The 19,027-nt window shown below is 32.7% G+C and overlaps 1 protein-coding gene across 17 annotated transcripts in view; it reads right to left on the reverse strand.

Annotated features, from left to right (window-relative positions):
- Positions 1 to 19,027, reverse strand: part of Cfap47 (cilia and flagella associated protein 47) — a 512,210-nt gene that overhangs the window by 346,090 nt on the left and 147,093 nt on the right. For all 17 annotated transcript variants that reach the window (XR_015442441.1, XR_015442442.1, XR_015442443.1 and 14 more), the window contains 4 exons: positions 18,160 to 18,372; positions 14,021 to 14,102; positions 13,101 to 13,229; positions 8,953 to 9,145 (listed from right to left, as the gene is read on the reverse strand). Coding sequence is in view for 14 of the 17 variants with exons in the window: in XM_087189881.1 (XP_087046007.1) it covers positions 8,953 to 9,145; positions 13,101 to 13,229; positions 14,021 to 14,102; positions 18,160 to 18,372 (617 nt within the window). In the remaining 3 variants the exon portion in view is untranslated. The remainder of the gene's footprint in view (positions 1 to 8,952; positions 9,146 to 13,100; positions 13,230 to 14,020; positions 14,103 to 18,159; positions 18,373 to 19,027) is intronic.

Here is a 19,027-nt window from a genome sequence, read left to right on the forward strand (position 1 = left end):
TAACAATTATTGAGATCAATGATAAAGAAGACTATGATTAATAGTTTGAAGGAGCAGTCTCATACAATGATATTTAACATGAGGTTTCAAGTAAACTACTTAGATTCAAGTTCCAGCCGCACTGTTTTCTGGGAAAATAAACTGTTCTTCTTTAGTTTTTTTGTAAATAATATTCACATTTAACTACCTGATGCTGCGTATTTTGAATATTAAATGAACAAGTATATGTAAAATTCTTAATCTTTAATAGACAAACCAAAATGCTGGCTATCATGGTTTTTAATCATGGTTTTGGAAAACGTCTAATTAGAATCATAATCTACTATATGAAGTGAAGAAAATAACTGAATTCATTTTTCATTTGGTCCTATTGTAGACATGTCTTCCATCCATAACGGGGACAAACCCTTACTGATTCTTACATAATACTCTTGGGTTTTCTACCTTCAAAGAACTGATTAACTTTCATGATCCTTTTTTGATTCATACATTAAAAAATCTTTATTCTTTTTCTTTTTTTTTAAGTACCCAGGGTCGAATTCAGGACGTTGTCCTTATGTCTTTATTTTTAATAGCAACAAAATGCAAGCAACTCAAATGTCTGTGATGTAAGGAAAATACAAATTGTAGAATGTATATCATAAATTCAGGAACATTCAACAAAATCACCAAATTGAAGACCAACAACTGTCTTTTCTCTAAAAAGGAAACAAAAAGAGTTCTCTTTCTGTCTTTAACCTTAATTCAGAATACTTTTGCTTTCTTCAGGAACTTGACACTGATTTTCTGGTTCCTGATCTTTAAGATTTCAGTCAATAATGAGTCAGTCAATACTGACTCAACACTGTTAGGCTAGTTTATATTCAGTTACAGATCAAAGTCTACTCTTTACAATGGAGAAAGAGTTAAACTATAATGTGTTAGCAGCAAATATTACTACTAATCATTTTATCTTAGTAAATATTATGGAATAGTGATCGTTAATTGTTGCCTTTAAAATTTTCTCTCTCTCTCTCATTCCTCTGCCTGTTCCTTTCCCTCTCCCTCTCATGCCCTCCCTCTCTTGCTTTTGCTTGCTCTGTCCCTCATTCATACCTACTCAGACCTAAATGGCCTTCAGACAAAGGGCACTGGAAACACATCTGTAGTTGTAATAATTTATTTTTAAATGGTAGTGGTAATTAATGCAATAAATTGTGATTTCTTACAGATCCTAATGGCTCATTTGGATAAAATCATATTTTAAGAAACATTCTTAATTTTTTTGGTGATTTTGATGAAAACAGAGAAAAACAAATCCTCACACCTGAGAGCCTTCTTGGTACTACTAACTAGGCTTTGACATCTGTATGACCTGATACAATTCTCACAGCTAGGCTATGTTATTCTGTAACTGGATGTAAATGGTCTCATAGAACTCCAACATCATACATGATCATTCTGTCATTATGATGAAGTGCCACAAAACAAGAATATTTAACAATCACGTCTAAGCATAGGTAGAAAAACTGATTGTAGAAACCATGAAACATCAAGCATCCTCCTCTTTTGGCTCACTTTCATTTCCTGATAATTTAAGGAGTGACTACTACTTCTTTACCAATTATAGAATTATCTTACTTTATTCTTCTTCTCTTTAGATAAAATTTGTTAAGTTAATCATGCAATTATCACTGTTCCTAAGAGCATTTAATCATGGTAAATTTTGGCTTCTTTGAACATCTTCTTCAATTTACATACTTACTGAACAAATCTTATAAATCTCTCACAGTATACTTTTAGACATACTAGCATGTCTCCCTTGTTACAATGATCATTAAACCAAATTTGTTCAACTACAATTGCAATGGTCTTTGTCTGAAGGCCATTTAGCTCTGAGTAGGTATGAATGAGAGACAGAGCAAGCAAAAAAGAGAGGAAGGGAAGGATAGGGAGACAGAAAGAAAGAGGCAGAGGAATGGGGGGGAGGGGGGAGGGAAGGGGGGGTTCTGTTTTAGAGATCGAGATCTGACTGTTGGTGAATACTTACATCTTGCATTTTCAAGGACATATGATTATTGCCTTATTTCATCCTGATTCCCTGACTCAACCTGCTAATACACTGGAAAGACTTTTTCTGTTCTCACATTTGTTTTGCCTGCTTGACATTACTCTGAATTTAGTGCTTAACTTTGCACTAATTGTGACATCTGTATACTAACTAGTGGTCACTTTCCAGAAATAAAACAGACCAAATATAACATTAGAATGTGGTATTACATAATTTCTATTGTGTATGTGCATTTCAATCTTGTAATGTCAGTAATAAATATACTGAATATTATGGGAATAACTTGGAGCTTCTAAAAAATGTAGATTTTTTGTAAATAATTACTAGTTTTGGTTTAATGAAATTGGAAATACTTGAAACAATCCAATGACTTCAAATTTAAGATCTTAAAATCCAATTACTTTTAAAACATTAATTGAGTTTATTGTTGCATTTCAGACATGCATAATGATCACAATCATCATAGGGAATTTGTACCTGTATATGATATATCTTGATTCTTATTTTTTCTCATTTCTCTCCCATCCCTTCAACCCCTTTTCCCCTCAATATTTACAAAAGCTTTGTTTCCATTTTTTCCTTCTTTTCTCATTTAAAAAAAAATTTTCTCTTCCTTCCTTTCCCCCTCTCCCCTCCCTAGTTCCCCTTCCCATTTGAACATTTTCTTCCCATTTCACAATATCTATTATACATTTTGGTCCTTATTTACACTATCAGTTTCTCACACCAGAGAAACAATGTGATATTGACACGTGTGTCCCATTACTTTTAAGAATACCTGTAGACACTATTACTTGTCATCTCAAGTTCCCAAACACGTGCTGAACATTGTTTGCCTTAACAAACTATTATAAAAGAAACTTTTAAAATTTTACTCATAAATCAAAGGTAACTTTAAATAATACATGAAAAAATTACCACATACATATAAATGCACAAAACAATATTTTTATTTATAATAACTATAATTATTGGTTAATAAAAAATTTCAAAATAAATGTAACAACTAGTATGGCCGAGCTCCTTTGAATAGACAGCTAACAAAGCTCCAATTTTAGGATTTTAAGAGTATAGTTAAATGAAAGTTCTTAATCTTGTCAGGGAATATTTTTTACACTACAAATTCACTAGGCGTAAAAAACTGTTCATTGGTGAAAACAGTTAATTCTACCATACTGTTAATGATAAGAGGTCAAGTATACACAGTACAAAGAGCTACTGGAAACAGAAGGACCAGTCCATAACAGAAAATTCACCTAATGGCAAGCACTGTACCCTATTTACATAAAACAGGCATCTATATGTTATAATGGAAAGTGTTTTGATTTTCACAAAATTTAGCACAAATCATCACATGCCAGGGAGTTTCAAAAAGAGATGGTGCTCTTCCCCATTCATTCTCTCTCCCTCTCCCTCTCTCTCTCTCTCTCTCTCTCTCTCTCTCTCTCTCTCTCTCTCTCTCTCTCTCTCTCTGTCTTATAGTAGCTAAAGTGGTTCCTGGCCACAGTCTGTAGTTACGAAAGGAAATTTCTCCAAACTCTAATTGGTTGACTGCCTGACACTTGGCAATACTGATCAAGTCCACACAAGCCCCAGGTTAAGATATCTTACTCTACTTTCAGTGCCAAATCCATGTGTGTTGTCTGAAAAATGTCCAACCTCCAGTCACTTCAATCTATGGACTTGTTGCAGTCAAACTGATTTTATCATAGTAGTCACCAGCTTAGCCATCTCCTGAGACTCGCTGTAGCCAACAGAGTGAAGTCCTAAAACACTGGCTTGTATTCAAAGCCCTGGATGACTGCACTTCCATACCAACTGTATAGTCAATTTTCCCATTGCTGGACACAGTACCTGACTCCCACAACTTGATGGAAGAGATGTTTGATTTGGTTCATGTTTTATGGGAATTCAGTCTATGGTCAGCAAACTCCAAGTCAGAAACATCATGGTTGAAGGGCATAGTGGAGCAAAGCTGCTTAGATCATGGAGGCAGGGAAGCAGAACAGGGGAATAGTGCTAGAGAAGAAAAGATGAGGGACCATATATAGACCCCAAGGTCACATCTCTATTATCTGCCCAGACACAATCAGAAGTATGCTCCACCAATCCCCTGAGCAGCTTCCAAGACAGTCAAGCATAACCATTAAACCAACTGTTTCTAACTTTTACTAGTCAATATTGTCTAACATGTGTTCTACTTCCTCACCATCTCCTTACTGAGTCTATCACTGCAAAGAAACCACGGTAATCATAAATGAGGAAAATGTAGTATATCTGTCCCAAATGAGGGAGAGGTGCTGAAAAAGGACCTTGCCAAACCGGTTAAAAAGAAACAGCCTGGGGCTGGGGATTTAGCTCAGTGGTTCTGTCACCTGCCTCATAAGTACAAGGTCCCGAGTTCAATCCCCGATACCAAAAAAAAAAAAAAGAAAAAGAAAAAAAAGGAACAGCCTGTTGTATTGTATCCCTTGCTAAACTCTCAAGAATTTCTAGAAAATCTACAAACAACTAAAAATTTATTATTTGTTGCTTCATGGGACTGAATAAGGACAGAATACTCATAAGAATGACTTTGTGCCAACTAAACAGTTTAGTCCAATAAAATTTGTGAGGAAGACCCACTGTATTTTTTTCCTCCATGTTTTCTTTCTCATCTCTGCCCTGTCTTATATAATTCCCTTTTCTACCTATGTTTGAAGAAGTCAATCTACTTTTTGGTTTTCTTTTATACAAATAGTGTGTTGAGTCTTTGACAGTCTACATCACTTTAATTTTAAGTTTTATCACCTATCTTTCCTCTTCAAGAAATATACTGCACTCCACACATTTGCATCCATAGCAACTGTTATTATTTATATCACGATGTTCCCCCAAAGTCTCATGAGCTCAAAGGTGGGGCTATGGGAAAGTGATTGGACCATGAGGTCTAATACTAATCAGTGGATTAGTCCATTAATGATTTTATAAATAAGTGTGATGTTGGAAAGTGAAACCTGGTCCAAGGTGGGTTACTGAGGGCATGGCCTAGAAGGTTTAGCTCCCTCCTCCTCTCTTGATCTCTTTCTCCTTTACTACCATCCCATAAGCAACTCTCCTCTGACATGACCCTCTGCCATGCTGCCTTGCCTTGCAGCCAAATAACTATGGACCAAACCTCTACAAACTGTGAGCCTTTTCCTTTAAGTTTCAAGTGTTGGGTATTGTGTCCCAGTGATAAGAAAGTAACTATGACAGCAACTATCTCCTTTCTCTATATTTCTTTCCTGAATCTCTAGATTCTCTACCATTTATTTTGGTGACTTACCAAATATATATCCCTGAATGACAATTTATCTGTTTCACATATACAATCAAGTCTCTTGCTGGATTACAAACACCAGAGATTATATCATAAATTCCTTTGGTTACCTCTCAACAGTTAATATAATATCACTTTTAAAAACTGTAGAACAGGAATTTTATTTTAATTGTTATGGGTTTTTTTTAACACAATCCATGCCTTGAACTGTTTTTGACACATTCTCTCTTGACTTGCCTTCTATGAAACCTCTCTTCTGTTCCCTTCCTACTTCTACTACTCTATTTTAGTTTTGCTCCTTCATAGCCTTATCCTTTCCAACTCTCAAAACTTCATTCTTTGTATTGAGCCTATAATTTTTTCTTGGCCATTGTTAAACAAGTCCCAATCCCACCTCAGTAACTTCAAACTCATTGGGTAAGTAGTGTGGTAACTTCTAAATATTGGTGCATGGCTCTGTCTCCCATGGGCATCTCCAATTCCACATGGTCAAAATGGACCTCATCATCTTCTTCTCAAATCATCTCTTTTTTTTCACTGAATTAAGTGGCTCAGACCAGGTATTTTAACTAAATTTTAGACTCTCATATTCTGCATCCAATAAATGGCAAAGGCCTACAGACCTTGCCTTATAATTTTGTCTACATTGGTTTTCTATTTTTCCTCTATGCTTAGAACCTGCATGAGTCCCACATTAATACTGTATATGCTCTTGTATTCAATTGTTGCTTAACTTGTCACTGCAAACCACATCAATTTCTTAGTGGAGCTAGAATTGTCCCTCCATGACTCTAATTTGTTTTCTTTCCTATTGAATTATGTAGAAATTCTTCTGCAATCTGCATCATGTGGTCTAAACAACCTTCAAGTATTATATACTTTCCATATCTGTGAATTGACTGAACAATTTTGAATTTTGGGCTGCCATTTCCACAGGACCCAAGCATACTCACCTCTGGCTCTGTATTTATATTGATTTTTATACCTCAAATGAATCTCACTAATCTCTCATATTTCCACCTCAACACATCTCTTCTTTAATCTTACAGTCTTTTTTTTACCCTTAGAACAATTCACTTATTTTTGTATCATATATTTTCCAGGGAAATATTTCATGTAGTTTAAAATTCTTTTTAGACAGTTAGTGTAGGGCACAGAAATGAACTTACTCATTTCCCTACACTCTCGGGGGCTTATATATTTTCTTAAATATGGAAGGTTTAATATGTTGAAGTGAAAAATGCTATAAGTGTTTGGAAAACGAAGGATAAATAACCTGCCCTTCAGAAGGAGCTTCTCCTCACAGACCTCCTCACTTACTAAGCATGCAACCCTGTAGTCGTGTCTAGTGCCAAATATGGAAAGTGTTTTTTTGTGCTTGTTTATTGTTTTTCTCAGCTGTGCAACCTGACTTCCACATTGGCATCAAAAAGTATAACCTACTAAGATAATACATATTCAACTACATAAAATAAGGTAAAATTTATAAAATCAGCCTGTGTCCCATTATTTATTTATTCATTCATTTAACAACTATTTATTTAATCTCAGGTACTTGGTTATAGAAGCATAAAACTAAAACAATGGGTGTCTATTATTTTCTAGCCACAGTTTTAGGCTCTGGGAATATAACAATGAACCAAATAGGTAAATGTGAACCTACAAAGAAACCCCCATTCTACCGGAAGAGAGTATAAACAAATACATATGTTAGGCTGGGAAAATGCTATTGAAAAAAAAAATAACAACACAGAAGAGAAAGATTGAATTATATGCTGTTTTAAAGAAGATATTGAAAAAAATGTCTCAGATGAGGTGGCTTTTGAGTAGGAACGTGAATGAAATTAACAAGGGAATAATAAAGACAAATGGGAAAATATTGCTTGAGGTATGGTGAATAGTAAGTGCAAAGGTTATGCAAAGGCATAAGACTCAGTGTGATAAAAAAAAAATGAGAAAGTGAGCTAGGCATTGTGTCTCACTACCTTAATCCTAGTACTCTGGGAGGAGGCAGAAGGGTGAGGATCTCAAGTTCAAGCCCAGACTGGGAAATTTAGTGCGACTCTATTTCAAAAATTAAAAAAGGGCTGGAAATGTAGCTCAATGGGAAGGCTTTCAGTTCCAACTTTAGGAACAAAAAAGAAAACAGGAAACGGGTAAATGCTTATACTGCATTATTCATAAATGCAGCAAGCTCTTTGAAATTAATTAGTATGGAATATTCTCTTGGTAAAAATGAAAGCATAATAATTTTATAACTAACTTATAATTTAATGTATATATATATTTTATTACACTATGGTGAAAGTGTTACTCCACAATAATCAAAATAATTTTATGTGCATAGGTGTAGACCAGCTTATTACTATTTGTTTGCCCTCCTCTTCTCCTCCTTCTTCTTTTTCTTGCTGCAATCAAACAAAGGGCCTTGTATTTGCAGACAAGTGCTGCACCATTAAAGTACATACCCAGTCCCTGTTTGTACTTTATTGTTTATATTTTTAAATTTAAAAATATGCTTTATAAGATACAGATCTTGATAGTTTCTTCATATCTACTAGTAGGAAAGAAGTTACAGATCTTAAATACCAATATATTATATCAATATATATCTTTCAATCTTGATGTCACGATATGTTCCAAAGCAATAACTTTATTTATTTATTTATTTATTTATTTATTTATTTATTTATTTAGCAGTACCTGGGATCGAACTCAGGACCTTGCACTTGCAAGGCAGGCAGCAGAACCACTGAGGTAAATCCCTGGCCCTAAAGTAATAACTTTAAGGTAAGGGCAATTAAAATTCAGTCTCAACGAAATCAAACTCTTAATGTTTCCATTAGTTCTAAAGTTTGGATTAAGCTCTGAGCATTGACTATCAAAACTAAGTTATTATATGTTAAAATAAAACCTACTCTAAAAACAAAATGCTTGTAAGTACTTGGAAACAGAGCTGAATTGAAGCAACAATGACTGTATACTAATGTCACTATGATCAATGTTTATGACTAAGAAAAAAGCACAACTATATTAGCATCTAGAACTTGTAAAAATGAGATTAAAGCTTTTAGATTAGAAATTGATAGACTATCATCCTGCAAGGACAGAATTAAGGAATATTCACTCACATTGGTCTGTGAACACTCATACATCTCATTGCATGAACCTTACATGACACACTCACCAAAAGAATTCATGAAGCATTACTGCAATTATTGATATTCAACATACCCTGATATGATACGTAACATGACTTTTCACCAAACTTCACTTGATCTAAACTAATTAAATACAAGAGTTAATCAATGTCAAATAAATCTAATACTTTATTAAGTTGAAAATCCTAGCACCAATATTAGGGGCAGTTTTATTTCTAGAGCATCTCTCTACATATTTCATCATTTATTCTTCAAAACTAAAGAATCATCTATTAATATTTCATCTTGCAGTTGTTGAAAGGATTTTTTTTTGCAGAAGAGAGAATAAATGATGGAGTTAGGTCTAAAACCCATGGTCTAAGTATGGTTTCACAGTTCCTTTTACATTGTTATACTACAATTTCCAGTGATTTATTTAAAGAAAAAAAATAACTTCTCACCTTTCTGACAGTTTCCCCATATAATTTGCCGAGTATTTTCATAATTTGTATTCAACCAACTAAGTAGAATCCTTTCTGAATCTGAATATATGTTGCTGGATACAAAACAAGGGCTGATTTTTTGTGTGTTTTGCACCTTTATTGGAGGGACAGCATTGGAGAACCGTGGTGCAACCCTGGATAAAACCAGAACCTGAAATTGTGAAAGTTAGCTTTTACTAGATTTAAGTGAAGAAAGTAACAAATTAATATTTGGAGAGTATATAAAAATATGATAGGAAGGTAAAAAAAGGTACCAGTATTTTCTCTTTAAGTGTATTCACTCAGGAGTAAAAGAAGAGATGAGATTCATCCCACTAATACTCATTTTCAATGCACAGATTTTTGCTTCTATAGGGCATCACATCATGCAATTAGGTTAGACTGCTAATTCATTTAAAACAAATGTATTTGAAATGCTTTCCTCATTTCTTTACCAGCTCATGCAACTTAAAAAAATTAAAATTTTGAAAGTCAAAGTAATATTAACTAGTCAAAACTGATTTTGACATTGATACTCACTGAAGAAGTGTGTTGTTAAGATAACAAAAATATATACAATTCTGTAACGTGACATACTGAAATCATATCACCATGTATACTACATGTATTAATACATGTATTTTCACAAAAACATATCTGGATTTAAAAGTGATATTAAGAAAAGGTTTCTGTGTCTAATCAGTAAAGTACTGTAGAAAAGAGCTATTCAAAATTATTCACTGCTAGCCATTTGGCATGGGTTCTAGATGAGATGAACAGCTTGTGTTCTACTACTACTACAATAATACTACTTCTCTCTCTCTACATATATATTTTTTCTTCTTGTTCACAGAATCCTAAATGAAAGAGTCAGGAGTTAGATCACTGCTTTATATGACAGTACAAGTCAGCTCCTTGGCTCATCCCAAACCTTTAATGGACAGTAATCCAATGGCATTGGTATGGAGACCACAATTTGACTGATACATGCTATAGAAATACTGCAGTTATCCTAATCATATCTACCCATCATTCACCTTCATATTATGAAGGCTGCTTATTGTGAACATGCACCAATTTTTGTTGCTTGGATATTTTTTCCGGCATGCGGGAATACAGTTAGGCCACCAGAAGCAACCTCCTTTCAATGATAGGGTGATTGGTAGCTAAATGTTCTATCTTCTTCCCATCATTTACTTGCAGTACACATCAGATATGTTCTACAATACCATCCAAAAAATCTGGTAGGATTGAGCCTCAGTTGCCCAACACAAAACCTACTTGGAAGCACCTGCTGTTAGCCTCATTGTACATTGTTTAAATTCCCTCCTCTGGTACTCTTGTTTCTTGGGATCACCTTTGAAATAATGTACCTGATACTTGTCTCAGAGTCTGCTTCTAGAAGAATTCAATCTAACATAATTACATTCATAGTCATATATGTTTATTGTAACTTTGGGAAAAAAGTGGTTATTTCTTTATGTAGTAGGTATCTACTATATGTAGTGTCTCAAATATCTGCAGTTTAAAAATTATTAAGATACTTATGAGGGTCTCAAAACTATTCTTTTTTTCCTGCTATAAGAACTATTTTTAAAGTTTTATTTAAAAACTCTATTGCTGAGTGTTGAATATTTATCTGGCATATGTGTAGTGAGACTAGCCATCCACAATTGTGAATTGCATCATTTTGACATTTTGATAGATTTAAAATATCACTGCTTTTTTTCTTCTTTAATTCTGGAAGTTTTGTGATCTAGAACTTCTAAGTTTCAAATGTCATATACTATAACAATGCAACTGAAAGCCTTTGAAAAGGACTCTGATCCTTTTCTGAAGAATACCCAATGATGATTCATCTGAATAGATCTGATGAGATAAGTGTTTGAGGCTAACAGTCTGAGTTGGCTCAGAATTTCGGTCATCTGTCACCTCTCCTCTGCAAAGAACATAAGATCTACAAATGACTAAAAATTCAAATTTAATGACTGACCCTCGGAATGTGGATGTAACCTTTAATACAAAAAGAGGCACCATCCTGAGTACTTTATTCTACAGAAATGCTTTTGAAACTATTAGTGTTAAAAGAAGTTTTAGTTTTCATCTTGTCACAGGATCACAATTCTGTAAAATACTTAAAATTAATCGCTAGAAAAATGAAATCAATAACAAAACATATATACAGTACAAGATCCCCTCACATGCAAATCAAATATAACCTGGATGAGTGTTATTACTTGTTGTTTAACATTAAAACCAAACAAAGCATGAGTTGAAAGAATGCAGTGATAATTATAGAGAACAAAACACCTTTTTACTTCTCTCAGGTAATTGAGGAAATTTAAGTTTTAATGATCTGTATTATTTTGTTAAAGGTGTGACTTAAGAAATACAATGCCCAAAAGACTGGCCATGTAAAAGAACAGTCTTTGGCTATATCACAATACAATATATTGAAGGCTTAAAAGTACCATGATAAAATTATTATTAGTAATATATACTTCTATATATATATATACTGATATATATAAGTTTATATATCAGTGTATATATATTTAAGTGTATATATATATATATATATATATATATATATATATATATTGAGTGCAACCCCACCTCTGCTGTATGCACTTTGATGTTCATGTAAACTGTAGTGTTATATTTGGTTTGTTTCTTAATGACAATTTAATTATATGTTGTTTTATTCAGCATAGAAAACAGATGATAATTTTCATTATTAAATTGTCTTTAAAACTCTAGATTTTCTAGACAATTTAAATAGTTGAATTTCTTCTGAAGAATCATCTTAAATAGGCTAGACTAGGTTGACTAGAAGGAAAAAATAAACAGCCATTTTATGACTTTATTTAGACGTAGGAATAGCTGTTTTAACACTTGTTCAGAGTTTCTTTACATCATTAACCCAAGGGATTTACAAAAGCACATTTATGGGAGATCCAAGTTGACTGTGTATTGGAGCAAAGACTCATTGTCAAGATGTTGTATTGAGTAATAAGTGATAACTTATTATCCTGAGTGCATTATGTGACTGAAAACCGGGCAGTACTCAGACTTCCAGGCATCCCTGCATGGAAATTGTCCATACCCACTAAACTTCATCTGTTGTGACCATTTTTGACTTCAGTTTGGAGTGAGTTATGGCTGGAATGAGCTATATATATACATAGTTGGAGTGAGCTCTAGCTGGAAGCTATGCCCTGAATCACAAGCCCCCTGCTTTGTTGTTGTTTATACATACTGTACTATTATCTATCTTGTATATTCATTTAAGCTAAGTTAACATGGTACACTATGAAGTCTACTGTATTTCATAGTTTTGGTTATCAAATCAAACCCAAGATCATGCAGCTAATAAAGCAGAGCATATACTATGTAATTGGTAATGGAAAATGTAATATTCTCAGCATATGTTTGCCAATAGGCAAAGAGTTGTTGGTATTTTCAATTATGGCTGTGTAGAATAGATTTTAGAATATCATATGAATATGGACTCTTATTTTGCTAAAATAGAGAAGAAAATTACAGCACTTGTGGAAACATCTATCCAAATCTCGACTATGTGGACAAAACTTCAGGGAGGCAAGACAGAAAATACATAGTTCAAGACCATAGTCTAGGCCATAGTCCTTGGTGAATAACATTCCAACATAACTTTAAAGAAAGCCTACTGTACAAAAGAAGTGGAGAATATAACTTTCATTAGTATCCATTATTTAGTTTCTCCATTTAGAAATAGAATATAATTTTAGCTATCAATTCTAGAAAGTATATTTCTCAAATAAACACTGCTCAGTGGAATGTGAAATGGTAGTCAGGCATTTTCCAGGTGATATCAGTGAAAGATATCTTCTAGCCCTATACTACTCCTTTACCTGCTCTTCATTCTGAGAAACTGAACTCATAGAGAAAAGCTTAGTATGAGAATGTAAGAGGCATGCCCTATCTCTGAAACAATCATTTTCAATATTTCCATATGGAACAAAAAATCTCTCTTATTTAAGGTATTGTATCTTAAAATCTTTTATAACAGCACTGCCTATATTTTAAATAGTACACTATACATGTAAATAATAAAAAAGTGTAATGAACTAGAGTGGAAGTATTACCTTGTAAATCTGAAGGAATATATCTGTCCATGCCCATTTGCTCCAGGCTTCAAATTTGTTCATATCAATAATATAAGGACATTTTCCCTTAGGTGTATATGAATCCATGGAAGCAGTATTAGTGGAGGACTTTAAGAAATAAAGTATTACAATAAAAATTAAACTTCAAGGCAAATGTAAGTCTAAAATTTTAACTGTTTAGCATATGATTTTTTAATATGAAACACGTGCATGCCCTTTATAGATATTCATCATGAGCTGTATTTCCCTATGTGCCAATAAGTAGAAATTATCATCATAGGTAACTTTCTGGAGCACACAGTCCATTATTTAGGTCATAGATTTATTCATTCAATACATCTATTATGTCACTCTGTAGTAGAAGTGATGGAACAAGATTAAAAGTTCTCCTGAACCATGACCCCAGATGAAAACACTCCCTTTGAATTAGGCTTCAGGAATTCAACATAGTGACAAAAATAGACACTGGGCTCTCTCTTCTCATATCACATGGTAAACATAGTGACAGTATCACAACTATGGCATATTTACCTCAAGCCCTTCAAGCTCTTCTAAAAAATTATCTTCTGAAAAAATCAATGCATACTCTGAGAAACCTATGCATTTCTTCCTTAATTTCTCACTATTTCTCTCTCATTTTAAGGACAAAATTAACATAATCCCACACCATTATTCATACGTAAATTCTCCTTAAAAGCAATTCTTAGAGAGTCATGTAATTATTTTTGCATTGGAATCTTATATAAACACAAAGAAAATATAGACTTTCCAAAGAAGATAAAGCCCTAGTATATTTCACATATAAAATTGAAGGGTTCTAGATGGAATCTTCTAAGACTAATATCATTAAATTCAATAATAAATGTGTAAATTTGTTCCTAGAAATTATATTCTCTTACTGAAATTTCAAGCCACTTCTTATAATCACGTGGTTCAAGCAGAAATTCTGGCATTATATGGGAAATACATCCTCCTTGAGTACTAAAATTAAAAAAGAAAAGCCCAAGTTATAATAATATAATACACATCTGCACTGACCTTCAGTGAAATTATTTAAAAATATTATTTCTTTTATATTTGAAGAATCTTAATTTTTAAGTTTAAAATTTATATGATTAATTAAAAAACCCCTTAATAATGAAATGTCCATATAATGTTTCCTTTAGACAACTGGATAAATGATAATAAATTTACTAAGTGCCTATAATCATAATTATCCACCCTTGTATGCTAATTGAATATACAGTGATATGACTTGGTCCTTTTTGTCAATGTAGTAACCACTTTATTGCTATTATAACATTACAAAATTGAAGAAAATCTGAAAAAGTTCAAATATAACAAAGCATCTAATAGCTCAATAGTCATCTAATGTTTACTAAATTCCTATCACCACACATGCCTGAAAATGAAAAAAAAAACAAATATAAAGTAATCTATTAAATATTTTTTCCAAAAGAAATATCCAAAAAATTGAGGAGTCTTTTATTATGTAAACTTGTAGTAGTACACATGAAGCAGTCCATATCTATTTATATTATACAATATATTTACAATATATTTTAGGTATATAGTTTACTACACTTAATATATATATTATTTAATTGTCAAAATTTTTTGAATTTTATCCAAACTTTTCATTTTAATGTCAATCACCAACAGAGGCACTGCACAGAAATCTAGATTATTTTGTCCCAAGGGTTTCCTAATAAAGATTTGAATGTTAGGTATAACTAATTTAATGAAGATAGAATACTGTTCACCAATAGAGCATTTAACAGAAAAGAATGCTGCATGAAGTGCTCAACTCAGTAGGCACTTTCAGCAGTTTACAGTTCTGTAATTACTGAGAAAAGAAAAAAAGAAAAAGCAGAAAAGAGGGTAAAGATGATACTCAAAACTCAAATCCTGAAGAGATCACAGATAAATGAGCAGAGAGAATCGAGGAAGTAAACTCCTATAGGAGTGGAAGTATTGAGCATATTTGTAGAGCTGTTAAGTCTGATGTGAGCCTGGGCCAGTCTAACCAAAGGAAGAAATACTACATGAATAAAATTTGTTTGGAAATCAAACATCATCTTTTCTCTTTATTCTCTGGCAACTTCTATCCTCATGAATCCTCATTATATTTGAATTGCTTTAGTGTTACATAAAATTTATTTTAACGTAACGCTACCCTTCAGCAGGAATAACCACCCTAAAGCTTATGTAAGAATGCATTAAGATGATGTCCCTATAAAGTTGAAATTCTATAAAGTGAAACAAGGACAACACAAACATATGAAGAAACTGGAATATTTTCTTGTAATCAAAGCAGAGACAGTATTTCAGGAAGAAGTGATCATTTCTATCAAATGCAAGAGAAAGCCTAAAGAAAACTATAAAAGAATAACTAAAATGAGAGTTTCTGGAGAAGGGAGAACACATTTATTGGAGTATTCTATAGTGTGTAACAGAGTAAACCTGGGTAAAACTTAAGGATGAAAAACATACTTTTGAATTTTAAATGCTGATGCTGTAATCAATATGTATTCTTAATCTATATTAAGGTCTAATTTTATCAATCCATAATACAGTATTCACATTTATGCCTTTTCAACAGATCTTTTGCATGGTCAGTACTTTTATAGAAAACTGTCCTTAACAACTGATTTGATTAAACTGTTTCTTACTTGTCCTACTTGAACATTTCTTCAAAGTTGACAGTGAGTAGTTCAAAACACAATTAGATGCAATGAGTTATTAAATTTTAAACTTAATCTTCAAAAAATTTTTAAAAATCCAACAGTATTTAAAAGTGAATTTCTCATTGCATAAAGTATATATTTCACTTGTAAAACAGCTCTCATTTACCTTGGGATCAAATTTAAGTGGGGAGGATAATAGTATTTATGACTATTTTAAATTTAATATATTTATTTCCATGATGAAACACATGCACATATCTTGGATTAATGATCCAATTTTATTAACCATGCTGCCACTTTCTAAATGCTAAGTAATTTTATCATAGCCAACATATCCCGATGGGCATGTATTTGCTGATAAAGAGCAAATAAATCTGAATGGCTTGGCTTTAATGCCAAAATCATTCTTCCTTACTTTCATTCTCATATCATAAAATGTCAAAACAGAAACAACCCATGTTAATGTCAACACTACTGGGAGCTGTGCCAACAAGAATGCTACAAGCATAACACAACAGTCGTAAGTACTATAGAGTTTAATGATTTTCCAATGAAATTGTTTAACTTCTACAGCACATACAGTAAGGATTTATATAAGTATTCAAACATTTTGGGTTCTGGTTAAGGTTCCATTAGATTTTAAGCATACAAATAGCTTCCTTAAACAAATGTATCTCAATTTTTGCCTTATTGAGTTAGTGGGTTTACCATATTAAATTAATCTTTAAGGATCAAAAGTAGGAAGTGGTAAATTAAAAAAAAATCATAGGCTTTCTGTTTTCAACATAAAAATTTTCGTAAAATTCTCATTCTATCTAATAAATAAGAGGACATAATTGGTAAACACTGGCTCTTCGATTATTTTTAATTGCTTTTCTGTACCCTCGGTCTTTTTGACAGTGTCCTCTCTATTTATACCTATTTGTCATGTAATCATATGGTGCTGACACTTGAAATAGGGATCTTTTGTCTTTTAGCCTCACTAACGATTGGTAAGCACCCCATAACTGATTCAGCCACGACTCAGTCTTTAAGTATCTGTCATTCATATTGTAGCTTCAGGGCCAACCATCTGCTACTCTTCTTCCTCTTCAATGGGGCCCTGCTAATGTTTCAAGGTAGCAATATCCATGACTGGCTGCCTGGGTTTTGAATCAGTCTCCTTTAGGGACTTAGAAAATTCTAGCTGCATTCTAAGGTATAAGAAACTTTAGCCAGTTTGAATATTGCTATAATTGTGAGGTCAAATAAATGAAAAAAAATTAACACTGTGTCCAACTTTTAATAAATAGCACTTCTAGGGACTCAAAAATCCTGATTTGCAAATAAAAAACTGAATGTCAAATCTTTGATTAGCATTGCTGCTCTAGGAGTCCTCTTGTCCTTCATTTCCATGCCTGTTAAGGCAGATAAATAAATATCCATGGTCAAACGTGAGGCAGATTCCATAGACAAGGAAGCAAAGGAGAAAAGCATATTATTATATTTCAAAACATATTAGCCCTATTACATAAATAATTATAAGTAAGAAATTATATTTCAGTGGTTCAGGAGCATGACGATAGGGTAAGAGTACTTCCTATGTATATGGGCTATTTCCGTGAACAAGGATGGTATAAATGCAGACCAAAGAAGCAATAAAAATTCAGCAACATTCCCTTCAGAACTTTAATGAACACTGCTTTTCTATTTCTTAGCCCCTTGCATTTTAATCTCTGCAGAGGAAGACAGATATTATAATAACAAGAATTTTTCTTATAGTTTATATCAACCATATATGGAACTTTTCATGTGCTTGTTATTTTAATATTGAAGACTTCAGTTATAAAAATCAAAACTCACAGTATCCATAATATGAGACTATATTAACAGTATTTTGAGGAATAACGTTTATTGGTTTCATCCCTTTTTTGTTCAGTAAAAATTATATGACATATATGACTTAGATCAGAATTTTCAAAATAAAGTCACGGACCAGAGCTACCTGTATTACCTTGCAACTTATTACAAATGCAAATTAAATAATGAATTCTACTGCTAAGGGTGAGCAAAATTGATTCAACAAGCCCTCCTAGTGATTTAGATGCATGAAAAATTTGAAAATGACAGCCTTAGGGGATGAGTCTAAATGATCGTAGAATGCTTATTTTCTATGAGGGAGTATATATTTTTCTATGTTGTATACAATACTGTGTATAAATATTTGACAAAATATATTTGGTAAAAATATTTCAGATTATCTATTATCTATCATCTACCTACCCATCTATCCATTCACCTATCCATCCACACATTCACTTATTTATCCAAGTTATAATCACATGCTGAAATTAGTATATTCATGCACTTACTTGAGAAAATCCAGAAGTGAAGAATATTGAAAATGAAGCTGAATCACCCTTTTAGTGTCATCCACAGGTAAAGACTGACTTGAACTAATTCCAGGTGGCAGTACTCCACTCAAGTGGAGCAACACATCATAAATCGTCTTATTGTATTTGGAAAAATCATTCTGTCTGGAAAATTTCTTGGGTGATGAGTAAAACTGTATTTTTTGCACATCTCTATGAGAAAGAGACTTTAAGTTAAAATCAGTCTTGAAATATTACAAAGTATGAAAAAAGTTTGATGACTAAAGTCCTGTTAAATGCAACTAAAGAATTCCAAAATGCACTTCACTCAGATGTCATTTGTTATTCTAGCTCAATTTTAAAATATTCTCAAATTTCGGGCATCTAGTTTGAACACACATTGTTGTTTCATGCTGCAATTGTAAAGCCAGAAGAATTGGATTCAGAATTTATTACACTGGAACAGGAGAACAGAGATTGGCTCCTGGGCTCATCACCTACTTGCTGAATAAATATGGCAAGTAAGTTAAATTTATTGAGCTATAAATTTTGTATACTATAAATTAGAGCTAATGTCTACAATAGTTTATGAGTTAGACTTCAAACATTTAGCACATAAGTATATACAAAAATAAATTTATAAACATTGTCTTGATATTTGTATTTTAATGCTTAGAAAGGCACAGCCTATATATTGGCTTAATGAGTAGGGATACTCACCTGAATTATAAATTTTACAAACATACTATTCCTATATATCTCTCTATTCTTTCAATAAGAAACTGCAATCTCTATTCACTAGTACTTTGCACCAAGTTGTGATGCTTGCTAATATTTGAACGAAATAAGAAATTGTTAGCAATCAGGA

Source organism: Heterocephalus glaber, unplaced genomic scaffold, assembly GCF_053883595.1.
Source record: "Heterocephalus glaber isolate CG9 unplaced genomic scaffold, H.glaber_assembly_v1.0 deba00001547, whole genome shotgun sequence".
Lineage (NCBI taxonomy): Eukaryota > Metazoa > Chordata > Mammalia > Rodentia > Bathyergidae > Heterocephalus > Heterocephalus glaber.